This window comes from Panicum virgatum, chromosome 4K (genome assembly GCF_016808335.1).
Source record: "Panicum virgatum strain AP13 chromosome 4K, P.virgatum_v5, whole genome shotgun sequence".
Taxonomy (NCBI): Eukaryota; Viridiplantae; Streptophyta; class Magnoliopsida; order Poales; family Poaceae; genus Panicum; species Panicum virgatum.
In genome coordinates this window covers 11,406,044-11,426,365 of record NC_053139.1, presented here as the reverse complement: position 1 = coordinate 11,426,365, position 20,322 = coordinate 11,406,044, and the positions used below count along the sequence as shown (strand labels likewise).

The following is a 20,322-nucleotide window of genomic DNA, read 5'->3' as shown; positions in this document are numbered from 1 at the left end:
CAAGTCATGTTAGCCGTCCAACTACTAGTCCCCTCAGGATGTCGATGGAAGTCCTCTATAGATATGACCGTCGTGGTAGAACTCGCCACTAGGATCCAAGATCTCGTTCAAAATGAATCCGGCGAGCTGCTCGCACACGGCGTTGATCCGATCAGTAGAGTAACATTCATCCCCCATTTGAGACATCTATCATTTAGGAAAAAAAAGCATTAACATTATGTGCGTTAGTACAATTATGAAAATATACTAGTGAACGGTTTAGACGTACTCTCGTTTCTTCATCAGTAGCCTTCCCGCATGGAGTCATGATGTGCAAGTAGTCGCATACGTAGTACCCGCTCCAATCAGTTCCTTGTTGTTGTCTCGCACACTTAAGGAGAAACAAATAAATTACTCAATTTATAATAATTTGGGATTATATACTTAACTAGACAAATCTTTATGAATGAACACACCGGATAATCCATGTTAACGTTCAGTTCGGGCCTCCATTGACCACGTCCTTTGTTATTTTTCACAAAAATTTTCCAAACCCTGCGCTCAAAGTTAAGTTTGATATTCAGGAATTGTTATTAACAGAAAAAGGATTTGATTGTGCAAACTGAACTTACCTGTTCAAGGGGTCTATGATATGTTGGATTGCGGACTTTGGATTTCTCATTGAGTCAAAGACTATAAGATTGCCGGTCTCTATGAAAAGTATGAGTAAAATCCAATGATAACTGCAGATATAGATAGGATATATACATAAATGTATTAGACAACTTAGTATTTATTTAGTAATATAACAGAGGTTTGAGTCGATGAAGGCTTACCCAAAGTTGTATGGTATGAATATATAGGATTTGTAACTTTGCCTAGTCAATGAATCGTACATGTTTTGGCACGTTTCCTTGTAACTTTCATTGATCAATTTCTGGTTGACTAGCAAAAGAGACATGAAGCCGATCTGATGGTGTCATCCATGTTTTTGGCTTCTTTGGGTCTCCTGTCTAAACGATGCAATAGAAATTTTATAATGCACACATATAATTATGTTCTTGTTAACAAAAAGTATTAATATAGAGGTAAGTGATACTTACAAAACCCAAATGGTGATGATAGAGGCGTCGAGGGCTTGTCGATGGTAAATGTGATATAAATTTTGGAAGTACACCCAGAAGTCGTCCTCCCCGTGGAAGAAATCATGGTCACGATACTTGACTCCAAACATTTTCCCTTCGTCTTTCGCCATTCGTAGGTACCATCTATGCAAATTGAACATCTGCGTGCCTAGACTTTTCTCCTCTTGCTCAGTGACAAAAGGTTTTCCATGCTGGAATGGAGTAATAGTGCGAGCGACAGGGATTTTTGCCTCCACATGCCCCGTTGCCTCCTCTAGCGTTAATCCAGTTTCAGAAAGAAATATTGCGGCCTGTAGGTCCGCCTGGAGTTGTACGTCCGTCGGGTGTAGGGGTGGCAACCCTAGCACCCGAAGGGGCTCGAGTTCTTTTTGTTGTGTGCCAAGCTGAGGAATGGCCTTGCCACATTTTTTTCTTTAGATTTCTCACCTTGTGTGCCTTTGTCAGAGTACGATCATAGTCCGAGGGTAAGCTTTTCGGTTTTGGTGGGTTGTCTAGGTTTGCGAGAAGCTTTTTCCCTAGCTCTAGAGGTATCTTTTCCCTCGATGGGGGGACTTTAGGCTTCAATTGTTCTTTTATATATCGAGCAGTATCCTCTTCCAACTCCTCAACGGTTTTCTCGTAGGTTAATTGCCTTTCGACCGTTTTCTGCTTCTTCTTTGAGGGTCCAGCCATTGGAAGGGATGCTGTCTTTTTCTTTCCCTTTTCTGGTGCAGGAGGAGTTGGAGTACTCGTGGCCCTTTGCGCCGGTGGAGACGGTGGTGAAGGAGGTGGCAGTGTGGACGGCGGTGAGGTAGGCCGCGGAGACGGGTGATCAGTCTGCACGGGAGCCATTGTGCTTGCAGTAAGTTTGATGTCGGCCTTGCGCCATAGAACGACCCCATGCAGTGCGTCTCCCAATGTCTTCTCTCCATCCCCTCCAACGAAGTCGAGCTCAAGATCCTCATTGTTTCCAACTATCTGCTCGACTGTGACGGAGGTGTAGCCAGGGGGTATCGGCCTTCCATGAATTGTAGTAGAAGGATTCAGGGGCAGGGCTGACCCGTATGCGACATGAATGGATATATTTCTTGCTCGCACATGAAGCTCGCATGGTGTCGGCATGGTGACATTATCCACTAGATACCTCTGGTCATCTACCGCCGTTGGCTCAATCTGGGGTTGCTTTTCCGCTTGTACGTCGGAAGCCGCTGTGGATGCACAGCTGCTGCGTCGCTGAGAGGCCGGGCTTATCACAACATCCGGGTGTGACCCAGCAATGCCCCTTTGGCTCAGAGCTAGCTGCACCGCCTCATTGACCCTGGCGTCCATCTGAGATTCCAAGGAAGCAACCTTCTTGTTCATCTTTTCTTCTATGGCACGAAGTTTCTCTTCCTATTCGGCTCTGCTCTTTCGGTGAGTCTTGTAAGAGGGATCTCCGGCCCAAGCAACTTTCCATGGGACCACGCCGATGCCGCGGGCTCGTCCAGGGTGTTCCGGATTCTTTAATGGCCTTGTCAGCTCATCATTCTCCCTTTGAGGATGGAATGTTCCTTGTTGAGTCTCATCTATTGCAGCGACTAGATCGCGGGACACTTCTTGCATATGCTCGAGCACGACCAAACTTCCATCCAACTGGTTTAGTGTCACGCCATTAGCAAATAACCACCACTTGGATCTATCCGGCCAATCCCAAGTCGTCGGCCTGATGCCTCTATCCATAAGGTCATGCTCCATCTTCTGCCATTTTTTAACTGACTTCTTGTACCCGGCAGCCCCAAGGTGGTGGTTGTACTTCTTATTTGCTGCATTCACCTTGGCCTGTTCGGATTTTTTTTGGCTTCCTCTGATAGTTTATATTGTTTGAACTCCTCCCAGTATGGTTTAACCTGAGGAAGATCGTCCCAGTTCGGCTCCTTATCCTTCTTGATGTAATTGGTGTACAACTTCTTCTTGAAAGTTGCAAAGGCAAGGGCCATCTTTCTCAAGGCACATTTCTTCACAAGTTCTTGGTCAACTCCTTCAGAAAGAGTGAACATATCCTTGAGTTCTGCCCATAGCATTTCCTTCTGATGTGCAGGCACGGTGTGTTGCTGTTCTTCGGGTTTGGTCGTTTTCCATAGTCTTGTGGTGATCGGAATTCTTGCCCGAACAATAACCCCACATTGGTTGACAAATTTTGTGCTAGCATCCTCTGGAGCACTTGGACAGCCCTCTGCGTCCACTTCTGTGATGACCTGTCTTCCCTCCATTTTCTTGGTTGGCCGGCGTCTCCCTTTTGACTAGCTCAACGAAGTCGATGCGGAGGTCGACTAAATTACAGAAAAGATATGTTAATCGCAAAACTAATCTACTAAAGTCACCATGCATATAGTTTTAAGATTCGTACTGGAACATGCTACTGTTGATTGGGCGGCGGCGCAAAGTCATCATCTTCTTCATCGGCATCTCCAGACATATTCAGGAACGAATCAGCTGTCCGAGCATCTTCTTCAGCGATTGGCTCCATGCAAAGTTCAGGGGGGTCCATGCAAAGTTCTGGGCCTAACTGAAAATAGTTTTGAATGCGCCTGGACTGCGGATTTATTCAGAGAAAACTTAGGGGCTCTTTAACAAAAGTGGCAGCGCGAAGGGGTACGCGCGGATCTGATCCGTTGGATCATGATCTCGCGGCTCAGATTAAAAACGTTCGCGATCTAATCTGGTGCGCTAAACTCAGATCGGGCAGCCCAGGGCCAAAGGGCGCGCGGGGGCGGCAGCGCGGCTCGCCGGAGCTCTGCCCTGTGGCGGCGCTCGGCCGGAGTTGGGCGTTTCCGGGGTTCCAGGGCTCGGTTTGAGTCGTGGTTTGGCCCAGGAGGTTCATCACGCCACGCGTGATTCACCTGAGGCAATATCTGGGCACGGGAAGGCTCGCAGCGAGGTGCTCGGCGGCGATGGCGGTGCTGCGGCGTAGGAAACGCCGGCGAGCGTGGCCGGGGCACCTAGGGTGCGCCACAAGCGAAGGTATCTAGCGCAAAAGGATGGCGGGGGCTTGGGGGGCTTACCGAGGCTCGAAATCGAGCAAGGCGGCCGTGCAGGGGCGGTGGCGTCGAAGGCGAGCGGCGAGGGCGGTGCGGTGCCCGTGGACGAGTCGATGCAGAGGTTCTCCGGGACTCTGGGCTCCACGGGAGGCTTCGGGGTAGAGCTGCGAAGCCAGTGGAGGGGTCAGGGAGGTCAGAATCGCGCCGGCGACATGGAATTTCACGGGCGGAGCACTTACCGGCAGCAGCGGCCGGGTGGAATTCCGGCGCTACGCGGGTGGAGCTCGGGCCAGGTCAGCTTGGGAAACTCCCTGGCGGCACTGCGGAGCTTCTGCGCAACTTGAGGGAGGCTGCGGTGCGGTGGAGAAGCGAGACCACGGTGGCGCGGGGCTCTGCTCCGGCGCGGAGGTCGCGGGGAGTGGTACCGGGGTTTGGGGCGGCGCTAGAGTAGGGGATAGGGTTCCTGGGTGTGCGGCGCGGGTGGTTAAAAGGGCAGGGCCGAGATCTGGGCGTGCATGGAGGTCGCCGGAGTCGATGTCGACGATGAGGTTGGCGCGGAGATGGAGGGCGGCCGCGGTCGACCGGAGGAAGGTGCTGAGCAGTAGAGATTTGGGAGGAAGAAGGCAACAGCTTTATACTCGTGGCCAAGGGTACCGGGTCAAAAATCCAACCGGTGCCTTAGGCAGGCCTTAGGTACCGGGTCTCCGCACAACCGGTACCTAAGGGCCCAACGGGCGGGAAATGAAAAGACCCTATGGTACCGGGTGGATATCCAAAACCGGTACCTTAGGCCATTTAAAGTTCACTTTTCAGAAATCTTTGACCCAGTTTGAACGGAATTCTTCAGTATCTCAATAGTAATGCTCGGTAATTTGGGCTCCGCGGCCACGGTTCGACTCCCGCGCGACGCCCCACTTTTTTTACCCAAATAGGACCCTAAGGTACCGGTTGGATTTTCCAACCGGTACCAAAGGTTCTCTTTTCTTTTCCCATTTCTTTTTCTCTTGTAAATCTATTAATTGCCTCATAATTCATAATAAATCTGATATTTGCATAATAAATCTGATAATTGCCTAGAAAATCTGATAATTATCTAATAATTTAAATAATTGTCTAATAGTTAAAATAATTGTCTAATAAATTTGTTATTTGCTCAATAAATTTATTAACTGCCTAGTAAATCATTCAATTAAGAAAATATTAACTATGGTTTTAGGTGCACAATAATAAATCATTTAAATGTACAATAATTTTAATTACTACATAATAAATCATTTAGGTGCATAACTAATTATTTTAATTACATAATAAAGCAAATAATTGCATAATAAATTATTTAAATGCAAAATAATTCTAAATACTACATGATAAATCATTTAGGTGCATAACTAATCATTTTAATTGCATAATAAATCAAATAATTGCATAATAAATCATTTAATTGTCCAATAAATCAATTCATTGCATAAGAAATCTAATAATGTTCAAAGAAAATATTACAAGACATAATCATTCAACTAAGGGAATATTAACGATGGTTCGCTTTACAATCGTCCCTTCATTATGATCATGACGTGCGTACGGAGCCTCCTCTTCGGTTAAAAGAATACTTGTGTCAACCTCCACTGCGAACGGAGTCATATCTTCAACCTTATTGTATTCTTCTTCATCTATGACATCGTCGACTCCCACAATTTTTCTTTTTCCTGCCAGAACAATATGGCGCTTTGCCTCATCTCCGGTACCTACAAAACTTGATTTATTCCTGGACTTGTCCTTTCTCGTTTTGCTAGACATGTCCTGCACAAAGAAAACTTGAGTGACATCTTTAGCCAGGACGAATGGTTCGTCTCGATAGCCAAGCTCTTTGAGGTCTACCGTTGTCATTCCGTACTCGTCGATATCGACACCTTTTCCTGTGAGTTTAACCCATTGACAATGAAATAGAGGTATCTTCAACGGCCCATAGTCGAGTTCCCAGATCTCTTCAATGTAACCAAAATATGAGTTCGTTTGGCCACTAGAGTTGGCGGCATCTATACGGACACCACAATTTTGATTGGTGCTCTTGTTATCTTGGGCTCTTGTATAAAATGTGTAACCATTAATTTCATATCCTTGGTACATCAGATTTGAATTTGCCGGACCCCTGGCCAGCCAAGCTAGCTGCTCATGAATTTGATCGTTGGCCATGACTTCCTTCTGCAACCAGGTGGCGAATGTATCGTTATGATGTTTTGTAATCCATGTCTCAGACTTCAAAGGGTATATACTTCGCACAATTTGCATGTGCTCCTCCATGTATGGAGCCACCAAGGCTGATTGTTACGGAACTGTGAGATGTTCTTTGCTCAACGTGGCATGATCTGTGGCATTTACTGATTTTCTTCCAAGTGTGCCCTTTCCAATCAGCCGCCCCTCATGACGTGATATTGGAATCCCAATTGGGCAGAGTTCTTCCACATAGTCAACACAAAATTCAATGACCTCCTCTGTGACGTAACCCTTCACAATGCTTCCTTCTGGACGAGCCCGATTATGAATGTATTTCTTTAGTACTGCAAAGTATCGTTCACAAGGGAACATATTATGAAGGAAAACAGGACCGAGAATACCAAAGTCTTTGACCAGGTGAACTAGAAGATGCGTCATAATATTGAAGAATGATGGAGGAAATATCATTTCAAGACTGACTAAACTTTGGACAACATCCTCTTGTAGCCTGCTTAAACTCGATGGATCGATTGCCTTCTGAGAAATTGTGTTGAGAAATGCGCATAGCTTTATGATTGTTGCTCGAACATTAGCTGGTAGAATACCTCTAAGTGCAACTGGAATCAATTGCGTCATCAACACATGACAGTCATGGGACTTTATGTGTGCGAATTTCTTCTCTTTCAAGTTCAGTGGCCTCTTTATATTCGAAGAGTAGCCTGATGGAACCTTGATACTGTTCAAACAGTCGAACATACTTTGCTTCTCTTCCTTACTAAGAGTGTAGCACGCAGGACCTAGATAATGACGTCCTTTATCCCTTTTTTCTGGATGTAGGGCGGCCCGTTGTTTCATACGTTGAAGATCTTGCCACGCTTCCAATATATCCTTTGGCTTACCGTAGACACCAAGGAAGCCTAGAAGGTTCACACAAAGATTTTTTGTTAGGTGCATCACATCAATTGCGTGGCGGACGTCTAAGACTTCCCAATAAGGTAACTCCCAAAAAATACTCTTCTTCTTCCACATAGGTGCACGTCCGTCATCACTCTGCACTGATCTGCTGTTGGGTCCTTTTCCGAATACTACTTTTATATCTTTGACCATTTCAAACACCATTTTCCCACAATGGTGCCTAGGCTTGATACGATGATCTGCCTTTCCATCGTAGTGAGCATGCCTCCTCCTTAATGGGTGCTTGATCGGAAGAAATCGACGATAACCCATATACTCGATCTTCCTACAGTGCTTGAGGTACATGATGTCGGTTTCTTCTAAACAATGGGTGCATGCCCTATAACCCTTATTGGATTGTCCGGAGAGGTTACTTAGTGCTGGCCAATCGTTGGTGGTTACGAAAAGTAATGCACACAGGTTAAAACAATCCTCTGCGTGCGCATCCCACATACGAACACCCTCATCTTTCCACAACAATAGAAGATCCTCAATCAGTGGTTTCAGATACACATCTATATCGTTACCGGGTTGCTTCGGGCCGGGGATAAGCACCGGCATCATAATGAATTTCCGCTTCATACACAACCAGGGAGGAAGGTTGTATATACAGAGTGTCATAGGCCAGGTACTATGGCCACTGCTCTGCTCACCGAAAGGATTCATGCCATCCGTACTTAAGCCGAACCTTATATTCCTCGCATCATTTGCAAATGTTGGGAATGTTCTGTCTACTTTTCTCCACTGTGACCCATCAGCGGGGTGTCTCAACATATTGTCTTGCTTACGTTCTTCTTTGTGCCATCGCACCAATTTAGCATTCGTTTTGTTCATGAACAAACATTTCAGACGTGGTATTAGAGGAAAATACCACATCACCTTGGCAGGCACCCTCTTCTTGACACGCATCCCCTCAACGTCGCCTGGATCATCTCGAGGGATCTTACACCGGCATGCGTTGCATACAGGGCATGAATCCAAATTTTCATACTCACCTTGGTATAGGATGCAGTCATTAGCACAAGCATGTATCTTCTGTGCCTCTAATCCTAAAGGACAAACAACTTTTTTTTGCCTCGTATGTTGTCTCCGGCAAGGTGTTACCCTCAGGGAGTAAGTTTTTTATAAGTTTCAGCAACTCCTCGAATCCCTTGTCAGACAAACCATTTGATGCCTTCCATTGCAATAATTCCAATGTGGTACCCAACTTCTTTTGGTCTTGTTTGCAATCAGGGTACAACAATGTTCTGTAGTCCTCAAACATACACTTCAGATCTCTCGATTCCTTTTCTATTTCGCAACCTTCCTCAGCTTCGCGTAGCATCTGACCAAGATCATCTTCTACAACATATCCTTCAGTATCTTCTTCAGGCTCACCCATTGCAGTGTCATTGAAAAAGGAATTATAATTGGCTGCAAAGTCAGGAATCCTGTCCTCTTCTTCTACATTATTATCCAGCATAATTCCTCTTTCGCCATGCTTGGTCCAAACATAGTAGTTCGGCATGAAACCACTATTGAACAAGTGACTATGGATGGTTCTTGATGATGAGTAATCCTTCTCATTCTTACAGAATTTGCATGGACAACGAACGAAACCTCCATACTTGTGTTTCTCGGCCGCTTCTATGAATTCATGCACGCCATCCATGAACTCCTTTGAACGGCGGTCGGCCATGTACATCCATTTGCCGACTCATCTGGGTCCACAATACATTTATATACATCATTGTACTGTACAAATAATTCATTCATACTACCAATTTATAACAATACATTTATATAATTGATAATGCATATAACTATAATAAATAGATACTATTCACTTATCAAATAAATGGATAAAACATATAAATACAATAATTTGATAGTATTCAAATATCAAATAAATTGATAACGCATATAACTACAATAAGATGCTACAAATAAAATAATTATCACATGTATAAACTAAATCAAGTAATAACTGTTTCTAAAAATTAATTGCTAAGTTATAAAGAAAAATAACTAACCTTTTTTTCAAAAAAAAAGCAAAAATTCCCCTCCCCTCACCTCACCCAGCTGCCATGAATAGTGAGTTCACGGCAGCTTGAGGGGGGGAGGGGCTGAGGTATTTATAGGCTCGGGCCAAAGGCACCGGTTGGTGCCTTGACCCGATGCTAAATTTTGATCAATAGCACCAGGTCAAGGTACCAACCGGTGCCTTAGGCCCGAGCTCCTGGCAGCTGCCATGTTTCATCACTATAGGAACCGGTTATTACCATCAACCGGTTCCTATAGCGTCGCCATCATTTGGTACCGGGTGGTGGTTCAAACCGGTGCCTATGCTGACGCATTGGAACCGGTTGGAACCACCACCCGGTGCCAATTGTCCTCCATTAGGTTGGTCCGAGGCCAAAGGTACCAGCTGCTGTTGCAGCCGGTACCGATGGTCCCCATCGGTACCGGCTGCAACAGCACCTGGTACCTTTGGGCTGGACCGATGGCCCGTTTTCTAGTAGTGGTACATTAGTGTTGCAATGATACTTGGGTAAGGGTATTCTGGACCCAGTATCTCTTTTTCTTCCTCCCGTGGTTGGAAAGCATCTTTCTCAAGTACAAGGACTGAACAACCATAGGGTTTTAGTTGGATATGATTTATCCATATTGATTTTTCTAATATCTTTTGTACATAGATAGATTGATGCACTAGCATTCTAGACGGAAGGTGCTCGATTTGCAAACCTACGCAAAATTTGGTTTTACCTAAATCGTTCACCTCAAATTCCATCTTCTGATGACCGCAGGAATTATCAATATCTTGAGTGCTGCCAATCATATTTTCGTAGGAGATCTTTTGATGAAGATGCATGGACAATCATCATTGTTGGAATAACCTTTCTGTATAAGGTACTCACTCAGCTCATTGTACCACATTCTTCCCGACTATTTAAGATCGTATAATGATCTTTTAAGCTTTACACAATACATGTTGCTCTTTGCGATCGAATTCGGTATAGAGACTCCATGGGGAACCTTCATGTACATATCTGGATCAAGTGGCCAATAAAAGGTATGTAGTCACAACATCCATCAACTGCATAGAAAGATGGTTTTATATCAGAGATATTAAATATTGGAAAGTAATTTCACTCAATACTAGAGAGTAAATTTCATTGAAATCAATGCCGAGCCTCTATGTGAACTCTTATGCTATGAGCCTGCTTTGTATCTCATCGCCTCAATATTCTCATTCCACTTCCAGGTAAAAACCAATTTGAAACACATATAAAAGGTTTTCGGATGTGTAGATATTATTGATGAGAGAATACATCTCTTTTTGTGAGGGAGGCCAATTCCGCCTTGATTGCCTCCTTCCATTTGTTCTAGTTCAAGCGCTTCTCACACTCTCTCATGGATTTAGGATCTGGAGCATTTTAAAGGTTGTCGGCAATTGATGTCATGAAATATGCATCTACAATTGTAGTCATTCTATTATATGATTCTCCAGAATCAATATAATTAGTGCAAATTCCTTATACCCCTTTTGACTGTTCACTATTTGTCAATACAACACTCTTAAGGTGTTCCGATGTCTCATCATCAGGATTTGGGTGCATTGTTGATGTGGGAGTAGGATTTGGGTGCACAATTGATGTGGGAGGTGAATTTAGTATGTCCACTTGGTGTCTCAACTTGAGGTTGAGCTGGATTTACCTATTCATAGGAGTTAGTTCCTCTGTTTCCTGGTGCGCTTACGAGAAGTCACAATTTTAGAAATAGTCGTACTTCTTTTTTTAGATGGTAGATGAATAATTTTATTTGGTACCACTATTCTCTTTAGCACATTTATTGCGACAGGTAATGATTTTGTGACACCTTTGATGTTGGTAAATGCGTCTGGCAATTTGCATGCAATATTTTTAAATTCAATAATTTTTTGAACATGTCGTTCAGTTTCTTTGGCACGTGGATCCTCCTTTAGGATGTCAGTGGCAACCCAATTGATTTTCTAGCATTCGGTATAGTACTTCAATTCTCCCCCTAACGCTAGAAAATGATCTTCAGTGATGATACAATCTGTGTGCCGGTCAGTGAGCAGGTCCCCTTTTCTTGTGAGGGCTCATAGAGGTACGCTTTGGTTGGAGGATCACTATTTGTATTTCTTAATATCATAGATAAATCTGCCAGCGCACGGGATACCACTGTAGCATTTTATTCATGTGTAATCTCGATGTCGTATTTATATTTCTGCAAGGAAGACGGTAGTTAAAGAATTGATAAGTTAATGATTCATTATTGCTTGGATATCCAATGTACAAACATGGGTATATAGATATGGAGGTAGTGTCACACACAAATTACTCAAACTGCACCCACATGTAGCGGCATGTCGTTTCATTACTCATTTCCAGGCCAAAACCCTCCCCTTCCACTAGGATAAAATCAATTTTGGCGTTTGGGTAGTGGGATATGGATGATGGGAATGGGAAATGAGGTGGGATGGAAATCTTATCTATCATTTGTTAGTATTATTGTGCTTGTAAATATAGCTGGTTGACATCGGAGAGATTTTAATGATCTCCTTACACATTGCTTTCTTGCTCAGATTTAAAGGAAAAAACAAACAATTTACCATGAACTTTATGTGAACTTTGTAAAAGTTCTTGTCTCTGAAATAAACAGGCTCCGCGGAGCAAAGAAAGCTTGCCGAAAACCAGCATGTAAAAACCTCTTTCATCCGTGGAGCTTCTCTCATTAGCTCCATCCATCAGTTGCTGTATAGTCTACCCTTTTGCAGGTAGGGTATCTTTCATTCTATGATCCCTTTCCAGATTTCAGAATGAAGAACAAACAAATACTTTAGAGTGGCTGTATTCTACTGCTACGCATGGTCGAAATTCTACAAGGTTTGGACCCTACGGCTATGTGAATCAACTTGCAAGTCGCCCACTTGGCTATGGATTGTGGGATGTTCATTGACAAAGTTTCCAACCTGGAGTAGCGCCTGAAATGCAGAATGGTTTCAGATTAGGGCAAAAATACATGAACTGTGACCACGTTGTAGTGTGTCAATTGAAGAATGATGGTACAATACCTCGATGGCGATATCAGTCGGTGTCAGCTTAGAAACATCACCGTGGCCCTGCTTAGCTGCGATCTCTGCACAAATAAATACATAGTGTGATGAGGTACTTAGTATATGTCATAGAACAGGATCATGAAGGGGGCAGAAATTGATAGAACGAGAATAGTACCTTCAAGAGACACTCTTGCATCGGCGTTCGCATAAGCCTCACCTCTTTGCTCCGCAAGCATGCTCAGTTTCGTGAAAGCCTGAAGCAAACTTAGTTCAGCTCTTTGTGCACTTTAACCATTGTAGACAATAGGACACGTAGTAAGATACAAGTAAATGGAATGCTAAGGGTATTTTCATTGCAAGTCTTTGCAGGAAGCCTGAGTGACTGACTAACCTTACAGTTGGGATCTGTCTTATGGCAAAACTAAAACATAATAGTTTTAAGGATGAAAATAAATACCGCTGTGTATGGATCGTCAGATGGTTGGTCTAGGAGAGGACGAGAAGCAGTCCCCACTTGAGCAATACGTTTTGCAAGTGCGTCCAAAGGTACATCCAACCAAACAGATAGACCTTTCTTCATGTAATTCCTGTTTTTTTTTAAAAAAAGGAAAGCAATCATAATTACTATTTTTCTGAGAACAAACAACAAGTTCAATTCACAAGACCAGAAAAAACTAAGTTATTCTAGTACCAGTTGATTGGCCTAATAACAGAGGACAAATTGCTGCATTGAGGACAAATCCCTCAAGACATTACTCTGCAACATGGGAAAGCAGAGGAACATGGAAGTGTCATTCCATAAGGCTTTCGGTTTTCATTAGTAAAAGGAGAATAACAGTTCAATGAATTACATAAGAAAATATATAGAAACTCAGCGAGCATTTACCTCATTCTCTCTGAAAAACGCTTCACTATGAACCTTAAATATTTGAGCAACGGAAGGCATGCCAACTGCTTGTTCTACCAACTTATCACTGTCAAAGAATGAATAGCCCAGAACTTCAGCCAATATCTTTCCCACCGTGCTCTTTCCAGAGCCCATCATTCCTGCAGTAAGAACTCACTCATTAATTCCTGATGAGTGGAAGAGGACAGATCAATATATAAATTGGTCAAGACTCAATAGAGAAGTATCAGAAGTTCAGAACTAACCCACTAGGTAAATGCACCGCCCATTCAATTGGAACATAACTTCTTCGGATTTCCTCTGCAGTTACAGTGGAATATACATCACAATTCACAAACATGGCCTAAAAGCAAGGAAATTACGGTGGCACATTTGATTTAATTCATACTAGGACTTTGTTTACCTTTAACAAGAGGGCCTCGTCAACTGAGTTATGCAAGCTCTCACTGCCTACATGAGATGAGGAATAACGAAAGTCAATTTGAGTCTCCAGGTTGTGGATTTGACCCAGCCAAAGCCAACCATCAGCAACCCACAACGTTTATTCCAACTGATGATCAACAACCCAAAATGACTCTTTTCTAAACGAAATCAAATGCCATACGCACGCCCACCACCTCCTAAATCGCACAAAACCAAACCCTGAACGGACAAGGAACCATCGATCCAGTCCTTAAATTCACATCAATTCGACGGAAGAAATTAAAGCTCACCTCGAGATGCCCTGACGCAGCGCAGCGGGGCGACGGGGTTGGTCCCGCGAGCTCGCACAGCGACGGCCGCCGCTCCGGCACTTCCAGCTCCAACCCGCAGGCTCCCCACCCGGGCCTGCTTCTCGCGGCCGAGGAACGCGCTTCGGCGCCCGCCGGCGGCCCCGGCACCGACGCGAGGCGCGCGTGACTGCATCGCCATGCTAGCGCCCACCTCCATTGCTCTCGGCTGGCTCTTGCGGCACGGGTGCAGGCAACCTGCGACGCTGGAAGGAGTCAGGGAGGAGGGGGCACGAGACGAGAGGGAGGATGATCGGGCGAGGAGCGAAGTGGTGGTGGTGGTGGCTGCCTCGAGTCTTGACGGCGAACACAGACGTGGCTTGCTTTAAATAGCGCGATGCGATGGGTCAAGGCGGCCAGCGAGGGGCGCTGACGTGGCGTACACTCGCTTCGGCGTCGGAAAAGGGTGCGCACTTTCCTGTTGATCGGGATCGGGCCGGTGAGCATCCCTGCCACCGCCAGAGCGTGGCATGCAGCTCGGAATTTATCATTTGCCCCCGCATGAGAAACGAGATTCGCGGAGGGGTGACTGATGACTTCTGCTGACTGCTGCTCTGCACCGCGAGTGAGCGAGCTGCTGTTCCCTTTCAGAAGCAAACACACCTTTCACGTTTGCTTTGGGTTTTCGTGTTATTATTATTTTCCCAGATGCATGCTCACGAGCTTTCATTTTACAATGTGTATCCTTCTAATTGTTCCCTCGTAGGCATGTTATGGATTATTGAATGAAAATGATTATCAATTCAACTTTTTCACAATAGTTGGGGGCAAAATGGCTGGCTCATGAGGCTCGATCCGACAGTTCAGAATTAATAAGCATCAAGAGGCGCAAAAAGAGAGGCACCTATAGGCATCAGATGCATATTTAATGGTGGGCACATAAGCACCATATGCCTATTAAATTGATGGGCACATAAGCACCATAAGCACCCTTATTTAATCAAGGGTAAGATAGTAAATTGATATAAGTTGGAATAATGTTTGGAGTAGTATAGTTGAAAGAGAGGATTTAGTGGACTATAGTCTAATGATAAATTGGGTTTCGATTTGTCCTTCATCCAACCGGCGGCACTTTCCCCAGTCGGTGGATTGTGTTGGCTTGTTCGTTTTCCTGGTCGGTGGCGAGGATGACCCAGCGAGCATGGTCGCCATGCCCTGGAGCATTCCGACGGCGGTGGCCGCGATCCCGTTGTCGGCGCGCGCCGGGGAGCGGAGGAACACTGCCCGGCCCGCGCTCAGGCCCGCGGCGGGGACGAGCAGCCGGGTGCCGTGCCTGTGCAGAACGAATTGAAAGCATAAGCGCATCGATCCACCAATGGTCAAGATCATCACTAGCACCAAGGAGCAGACGATTGACGTGATGATCCCACGTCCTAGATCGTCATAGCATGAGGGAGACAACGGTGATCCAAGGTGTATATATGAATGTGTACCAGTGGACAGCCGCGTAGCCCCCAGCTTGTCCATGAAGCTCGTGAACGAGAACGATTCGGGCCTCGAGTTCTCCGGCGCCTCGATGCTCCCGGACGATGAGGTGGTCAGCGGGGAAGACCGAGCCAAGGGAATCAAAGGAAGTCACAGCTCGCGATCGATCAAACCTGCGGCGCAGTGCTGCGACGACCGGTCGTGTGTGCGGAGGTGTCCGGCGTGTACGTTCGGGCTAGCCGGCACGGTGGGGGCTCGAGAGCAGAGCGGCGGCGGGGAGGCGGTGTCCCGCATCCGTGGGCTTTGGGCGAGGATGTGTGGTGGGGCTGTGGTTGAACTGATTACCGTAGTACCCTTCGTCAATTAAGTTTAATTAGAACTACTAATTTCGATAAGCATTCATAGGCATTAAAAAGCATCCACAACCACCGTAAAAGATCTCTTATCAATTACCATACGTGTAGGAGAGAGGGAGATAGGAAGGGAAAATATTTAATTGGCTCTTCTCTGTTTTCCGATTCTTTAGTGGCCCACCATTTTATATTGAGAGAATTATTTCCTTGGCCCTAAAAATTGTTATGTTTTGTTTTTTACCTTTTTTCTCTTAAACTTAGCTATTTGGCTCCAAAATGAGTTTCATTTACTTTTTTGACCCTTCCATCACCTGTAGTTAAGTCTACAGTCTAATTATATTTGAAAGCATCAGTTTAGGTTTTAACCAAGAAAGTGACAACATAAAGTAATTTTTCGTGAATTTTTGGTATTTTTCCGATTAGTAAAATAATTTCTAGGCATTTACAAATTTATTTTCAGTTTTTAAATCATATAAAGTCACATAAAATCTTTTAGGTGAGAGATGCTCGTCAAATGAGCTTTTCGCCACGGGCCCTCAAGTCACTCCTCCATAGGTGACACGGGCGGCTAAAAACCTAGCGCCGCCACCCCCATCTCCCGCTTCACCCAGTCGCGCCGCGCATAGGATCTGGCCACTGGAAGGTCGCACCGCAGCGAGGATGGTGGCGGCGGGACTAAAGGAGTTTCACGGGTTTGTGCTATCAACCAGGACTAAAGGACCCTCCTCGGTTTTTGTTACCAATAGGGACTAAAGGGGGTTCCACGGGTTGTTTTAAAACGATAGCATCCTAACTAGTGTCACAGAGCTATGTAGGTGGGATGGTAAGAAACCTATACGCGAGACAAGAGGTCACGAGTTTGACTCCTGAACGTGGAGTAAATATTTTTGTTTTACCGCCCAGACCCTTTAGTCCCAGTTGTGGGAATCGGGACTAAAGATCCGGGTCTTTAGTCCCGAATTCATTGTCTCGGTTCAAAAACAGGGATGAAAGGGGGGGTTTGAAACCGGGACAAAAGGGCATTTGTGTACTAGTGCAACTCAATTAAAGTGTACTCGAACATCTTTCCTTTGGGAGATCTATCATCAGCTGAGCGTTCAATTCAAATTAATGTCATCGGCATGCCTTGCATGTTCCTCATTTCTGACATGACTGGCTTAAGCTAGTTTGTGCTGGATTATTAAAACATAAGCAAAGACGACGATGTATTACTGCAGATTGCACAAGATGCCACCGACATGGTCTGCTTCATTTCGGCTGGCATGTGCCCAGATTCGCTAATTTATTTCTAAAATCAATATGTGACAAATCATATTTGGGGTTTGTTCTCAACTCACCATGTAGTGAAATTCGTACATTTGCAAGATCCTGCATATTTAAGGCGTGCGGCGACACTTTAGATATGATTTAACAAATGAGCACCGTACGGTAGCATGCTTGTTACAACAGCAACCAATGCAATGCTTATCACGAGAAGCTGCATTCTGTGTTCGTGGAGAAAGAATCATTAGCTATATTCTTGTTTTTGATGTGATAGTTGCTACATTCTTCGGTAAACAATGCTGATGGCGGTGCTGGCCTTTTCAGAAGTTTTTTTAATTCTTTTCTTTATACGAGAACACACAAGTGTTCAGATGTTGCAGCTCTCAGTATTCTTCAGCACTACCACAGATAGCGGTGATGGGCACAGACTCCCATCTTACTATGAAAATTTACGACAAACCGATAACATCTATACTATTAAGGATGAAACTTTGACATACAATTTCTTCATAGATTTACTCTTCCTTACCCCCACATAGATTCATGGGTCCACATATGAGGCTCGATGTTTAACGAGAAAGGAGAACCCAAGAAAATGACTGAAGCAAAATAATTCCACCAAATGCCCATGTTTTCATTGCACGTACCCGCAAGTGTACCGGGATCTGATAGTAGCCACAGGCGCCATTGCAGGCAAGAGCATCGCAGAAAAGGCCGCTGAATGCGCCAGATGGTCCGCTAGTCTGGTTCCCGTCCTAAAGTATGTGCAGATATAACCGTCCTGTGGGCCTGAATCTGGGGGGAGTACTTCCCGTCCAAACGCTTGATTTCGTGCAGGCTTGAATACAAAACAGGGTAAGGGCCGGCCTCGACTTCACTTTATTTCACGCTGGTTTCTTGGCATATTTGGAAAGAGCGGAATGACAGGGGTCTATATTTTAATTATACTATTAGGTTTGTTATGATGATATATTTAAGACGAAGACTATACTTAAATATGGTTTTTTGTTATGTTAGAATAATTATATAATTATATTGTGAATGTGGAACAATTATTGTTCCAGTTATACAATAAAAATTGTTCTGTGTCTCCAAAAAATGTTCTAAAAATTTATCTAATTTTGATCACAAAGAGTGCAATGGTATCAATCTTCACCAAAACTCGCACAAGCAAGCATTCGGTCTCGGCTGTGATTTAAATATGTGCCCGGACAGAATCATGCATCCACACACGTTTTTTTCCACATGGATATAATAAGATGCTCGATCGATGCGGAAGCGCATCATCCCAATCGTGTCGCGCCCCATGCATGCCGCCGCGTCGTCGTTGATGACTGGCACCTTCCCCGGGCGTCACTTTGCTAGCTGCAGCTGTATAAACGTGGGCAGAAGCATCTCATCCTCCCACCACCACTGGACGGACCTCCAAAGTTTCCAGCGTTAGTTCAAGAAACACAATAGCACCGCCGCTAGTAGAAACCAGCGCCACGGTGATCGACCTGCTCCTGCTCGGCTCCTCCCCACACACGAGCGGAGATAAGCTTCAACCCATCGATCGATCAAGCGAGACAATCCCGTGCCACCTAGCCACTAGCCACCTACCCATCGATGCTCAAGGAGGTGAAGCGGGAGCTGTCGTGCCCGGTGGTGCTCTTCTCCTATTTCAACCCCATCGTCCGGTGGGGGCTGGCTGACTTCACCGCCGCCGCCAAAGAAGCCGGTGTAGACGGTCTGATAGTCCCCAACCTCCCTTATGCTGCCACCTATGACCTCAGGAGTGAAGCCATGAAGAACAACCTCGAGCTGGTAGGTCCATTCGCCATCCATCAATTTTTTATTCCTTTTCTACCTTTGCCATCGCGATAATGAGACTGAGACCAAGGAAGCTTTAATTTTGTTGACTGACCTGAACAATGGCTGCACGCAGGTGCTGCTCACAACACCATCTACACCGGAAGAGCGGATGAAGGAAATCACAAGAGCTTCTGAAGGTTTTATTTATCTTGTAAGTGCATGCCGTGTCCATATATATGAAACCGCAATTGTTTCTTGAAAGTTTGAGTTCCCATGTCTGAATTTGATGATAACATTTCCTGGTCCTACTCAATCGTTGCAGGTGAATGTCGATGGCGTTACAGGTCCCCGCGCAAACGTGAGCACACGTGTCGAATCTCTCATTCAAGAGGTTAAACAGGTATACATATATTTTAAATGGAGATATGTAAAGTCCGCCCCTTTTTCATTAGCCAACACTTCTGCCAAGCACTGAGCCGTTGCATTGTTCGTTGCAGGTCACTGACAAACCCGTGGCTGTTGGATTTGGCATATCAAGACCTGAGCATGTAAAGCAGGTAAGAGAACGAAGTTACAATCACATTAGCGCTGATTTACTCATTAAGCAATGGCTAATTTTATCGTGACCAAATTTACTCACCTTTTTCCGCTGGACAGATTGCGGAGTGGGGAGCTGATGGAGTTATCATCGGCAGTGCAATGGTGAAACAGTTAGGCGAAGCAGCATCTCCCAAAGAAGGTCTAAAACGGCTAGAGGATTACACCATGAGCATGAAGAATGCATTACCATGAAATATAAATGTATACTACACGATCTGTAAAAGGGAAGCACCACTAATACTGAAGCTGCCTTTCGGCTTTGGTGGTCGATCGTCTTAGGCAAATGCAACAAAATTTCTGTAGGACCGGAAAATGCGACCAGAGGGGGGGTGAATGGGAGCAACTCAAAATAATTTCGCACGGAAGCAAACAGATCAAACTCCCAAATTTCAAGAACTTTAGCAAATTAGATCCAAACGCGAGGAAACTCGAAACATAGGTTCACAAGATCACTAGAAATCTATTCTCAAAATATTATGCAAGGAAATTAAGTATAAAATGCGGATCAAGAAACATAGATTGAAACCGACGATAAACCTGACGAAGAACAAATAAGCACGATGCAATGAAACGAAGAACAATACTTAATGATAAAGTATTAAACCAAGTACTTGTTCTTACAAAATTGCATCTAGCCTCCGCCCGATCGTCCTCCCTCTCTTGATTAGAGAGATCAACAAAAATCCCTCACTAGGAATTAAACCCTAGGCTAGACTGGAGAGAGGAGTGCACGCAAGAAGAGCTTCAGGGAGGCGGCTACTGTAGCGCGGAACTGTTCACGGCGGCTACTGTAGCAAACGCCCAAAAACCCTAAAACGCATGCCCCTCAATCCTAGGTGCCACATATTTATAACCCATAG

General features: G+C 44.9%; 1 protein-coding gene and 1 pseudogene across 1 annotated transcript; one reads left to right on the top strand and one right to left on the bottom strand.

The window, feature by feature from the left end:
• Positions 1-11,898: 11,898 nt before the first annotated feature.
• LOC120703105 lies at positions 11,899-14,307 on the bottom strand (annotated as a pseudogene).
• A 4,141-nt stretch (positions 14,308-18,448) lies between these two features.
• On the top strand, positions 18,449-19,732 carry LOC120703106 (indole-3-glycerol phosphate lyase, chloroplastic-like). The gene is made up of 5 exons (XM_039987120.1): positions 18,449-18,874; positions 18,996-19,073; positions 19,185-19,262; positions 19,360-19,419; positions 19,520-19,732. The coding sequence occupies exons 1-5, from the start codon at positions 18,677-18,679 to the stop codon at positions 19,652-19,654; spliced, it is 549 nt and encodes a 182-aa protein (XP_039843054.1). The 5' UTR covers positions 18,449-18,676; the 3' UTR covers positions 19,655-19,732.
• The last annotated feature ends 590 nt before the right edge of the window (positions 19,733-20,322 follow it).

Excerpts from the sequence above, each read along its gene's own strand:
- LOC120703106 (XM_039987120.1), top strand. The coding sequence starts at position 18,677 with ATGCTCAAGGAGGTGAAGCGGGAGCTGTCGTGCCCGGTGGTGCTCTTC. Across the intron at positions 18,875-18,995 it reads TGAAGAACAACCTCGAGCTG|GTGCTGCTCACAACACCATC; the intron begins GTAGGTCCATTC and ends GGCTGCACGCAG. Across the intron at positions 19,263-19,359 it reads TCATTCAAGAGGTTAAACAG|GTCACTGACAAACCCGTGGC; the intron begins GTATACATATAT and ends TGTTCGTTGCAG.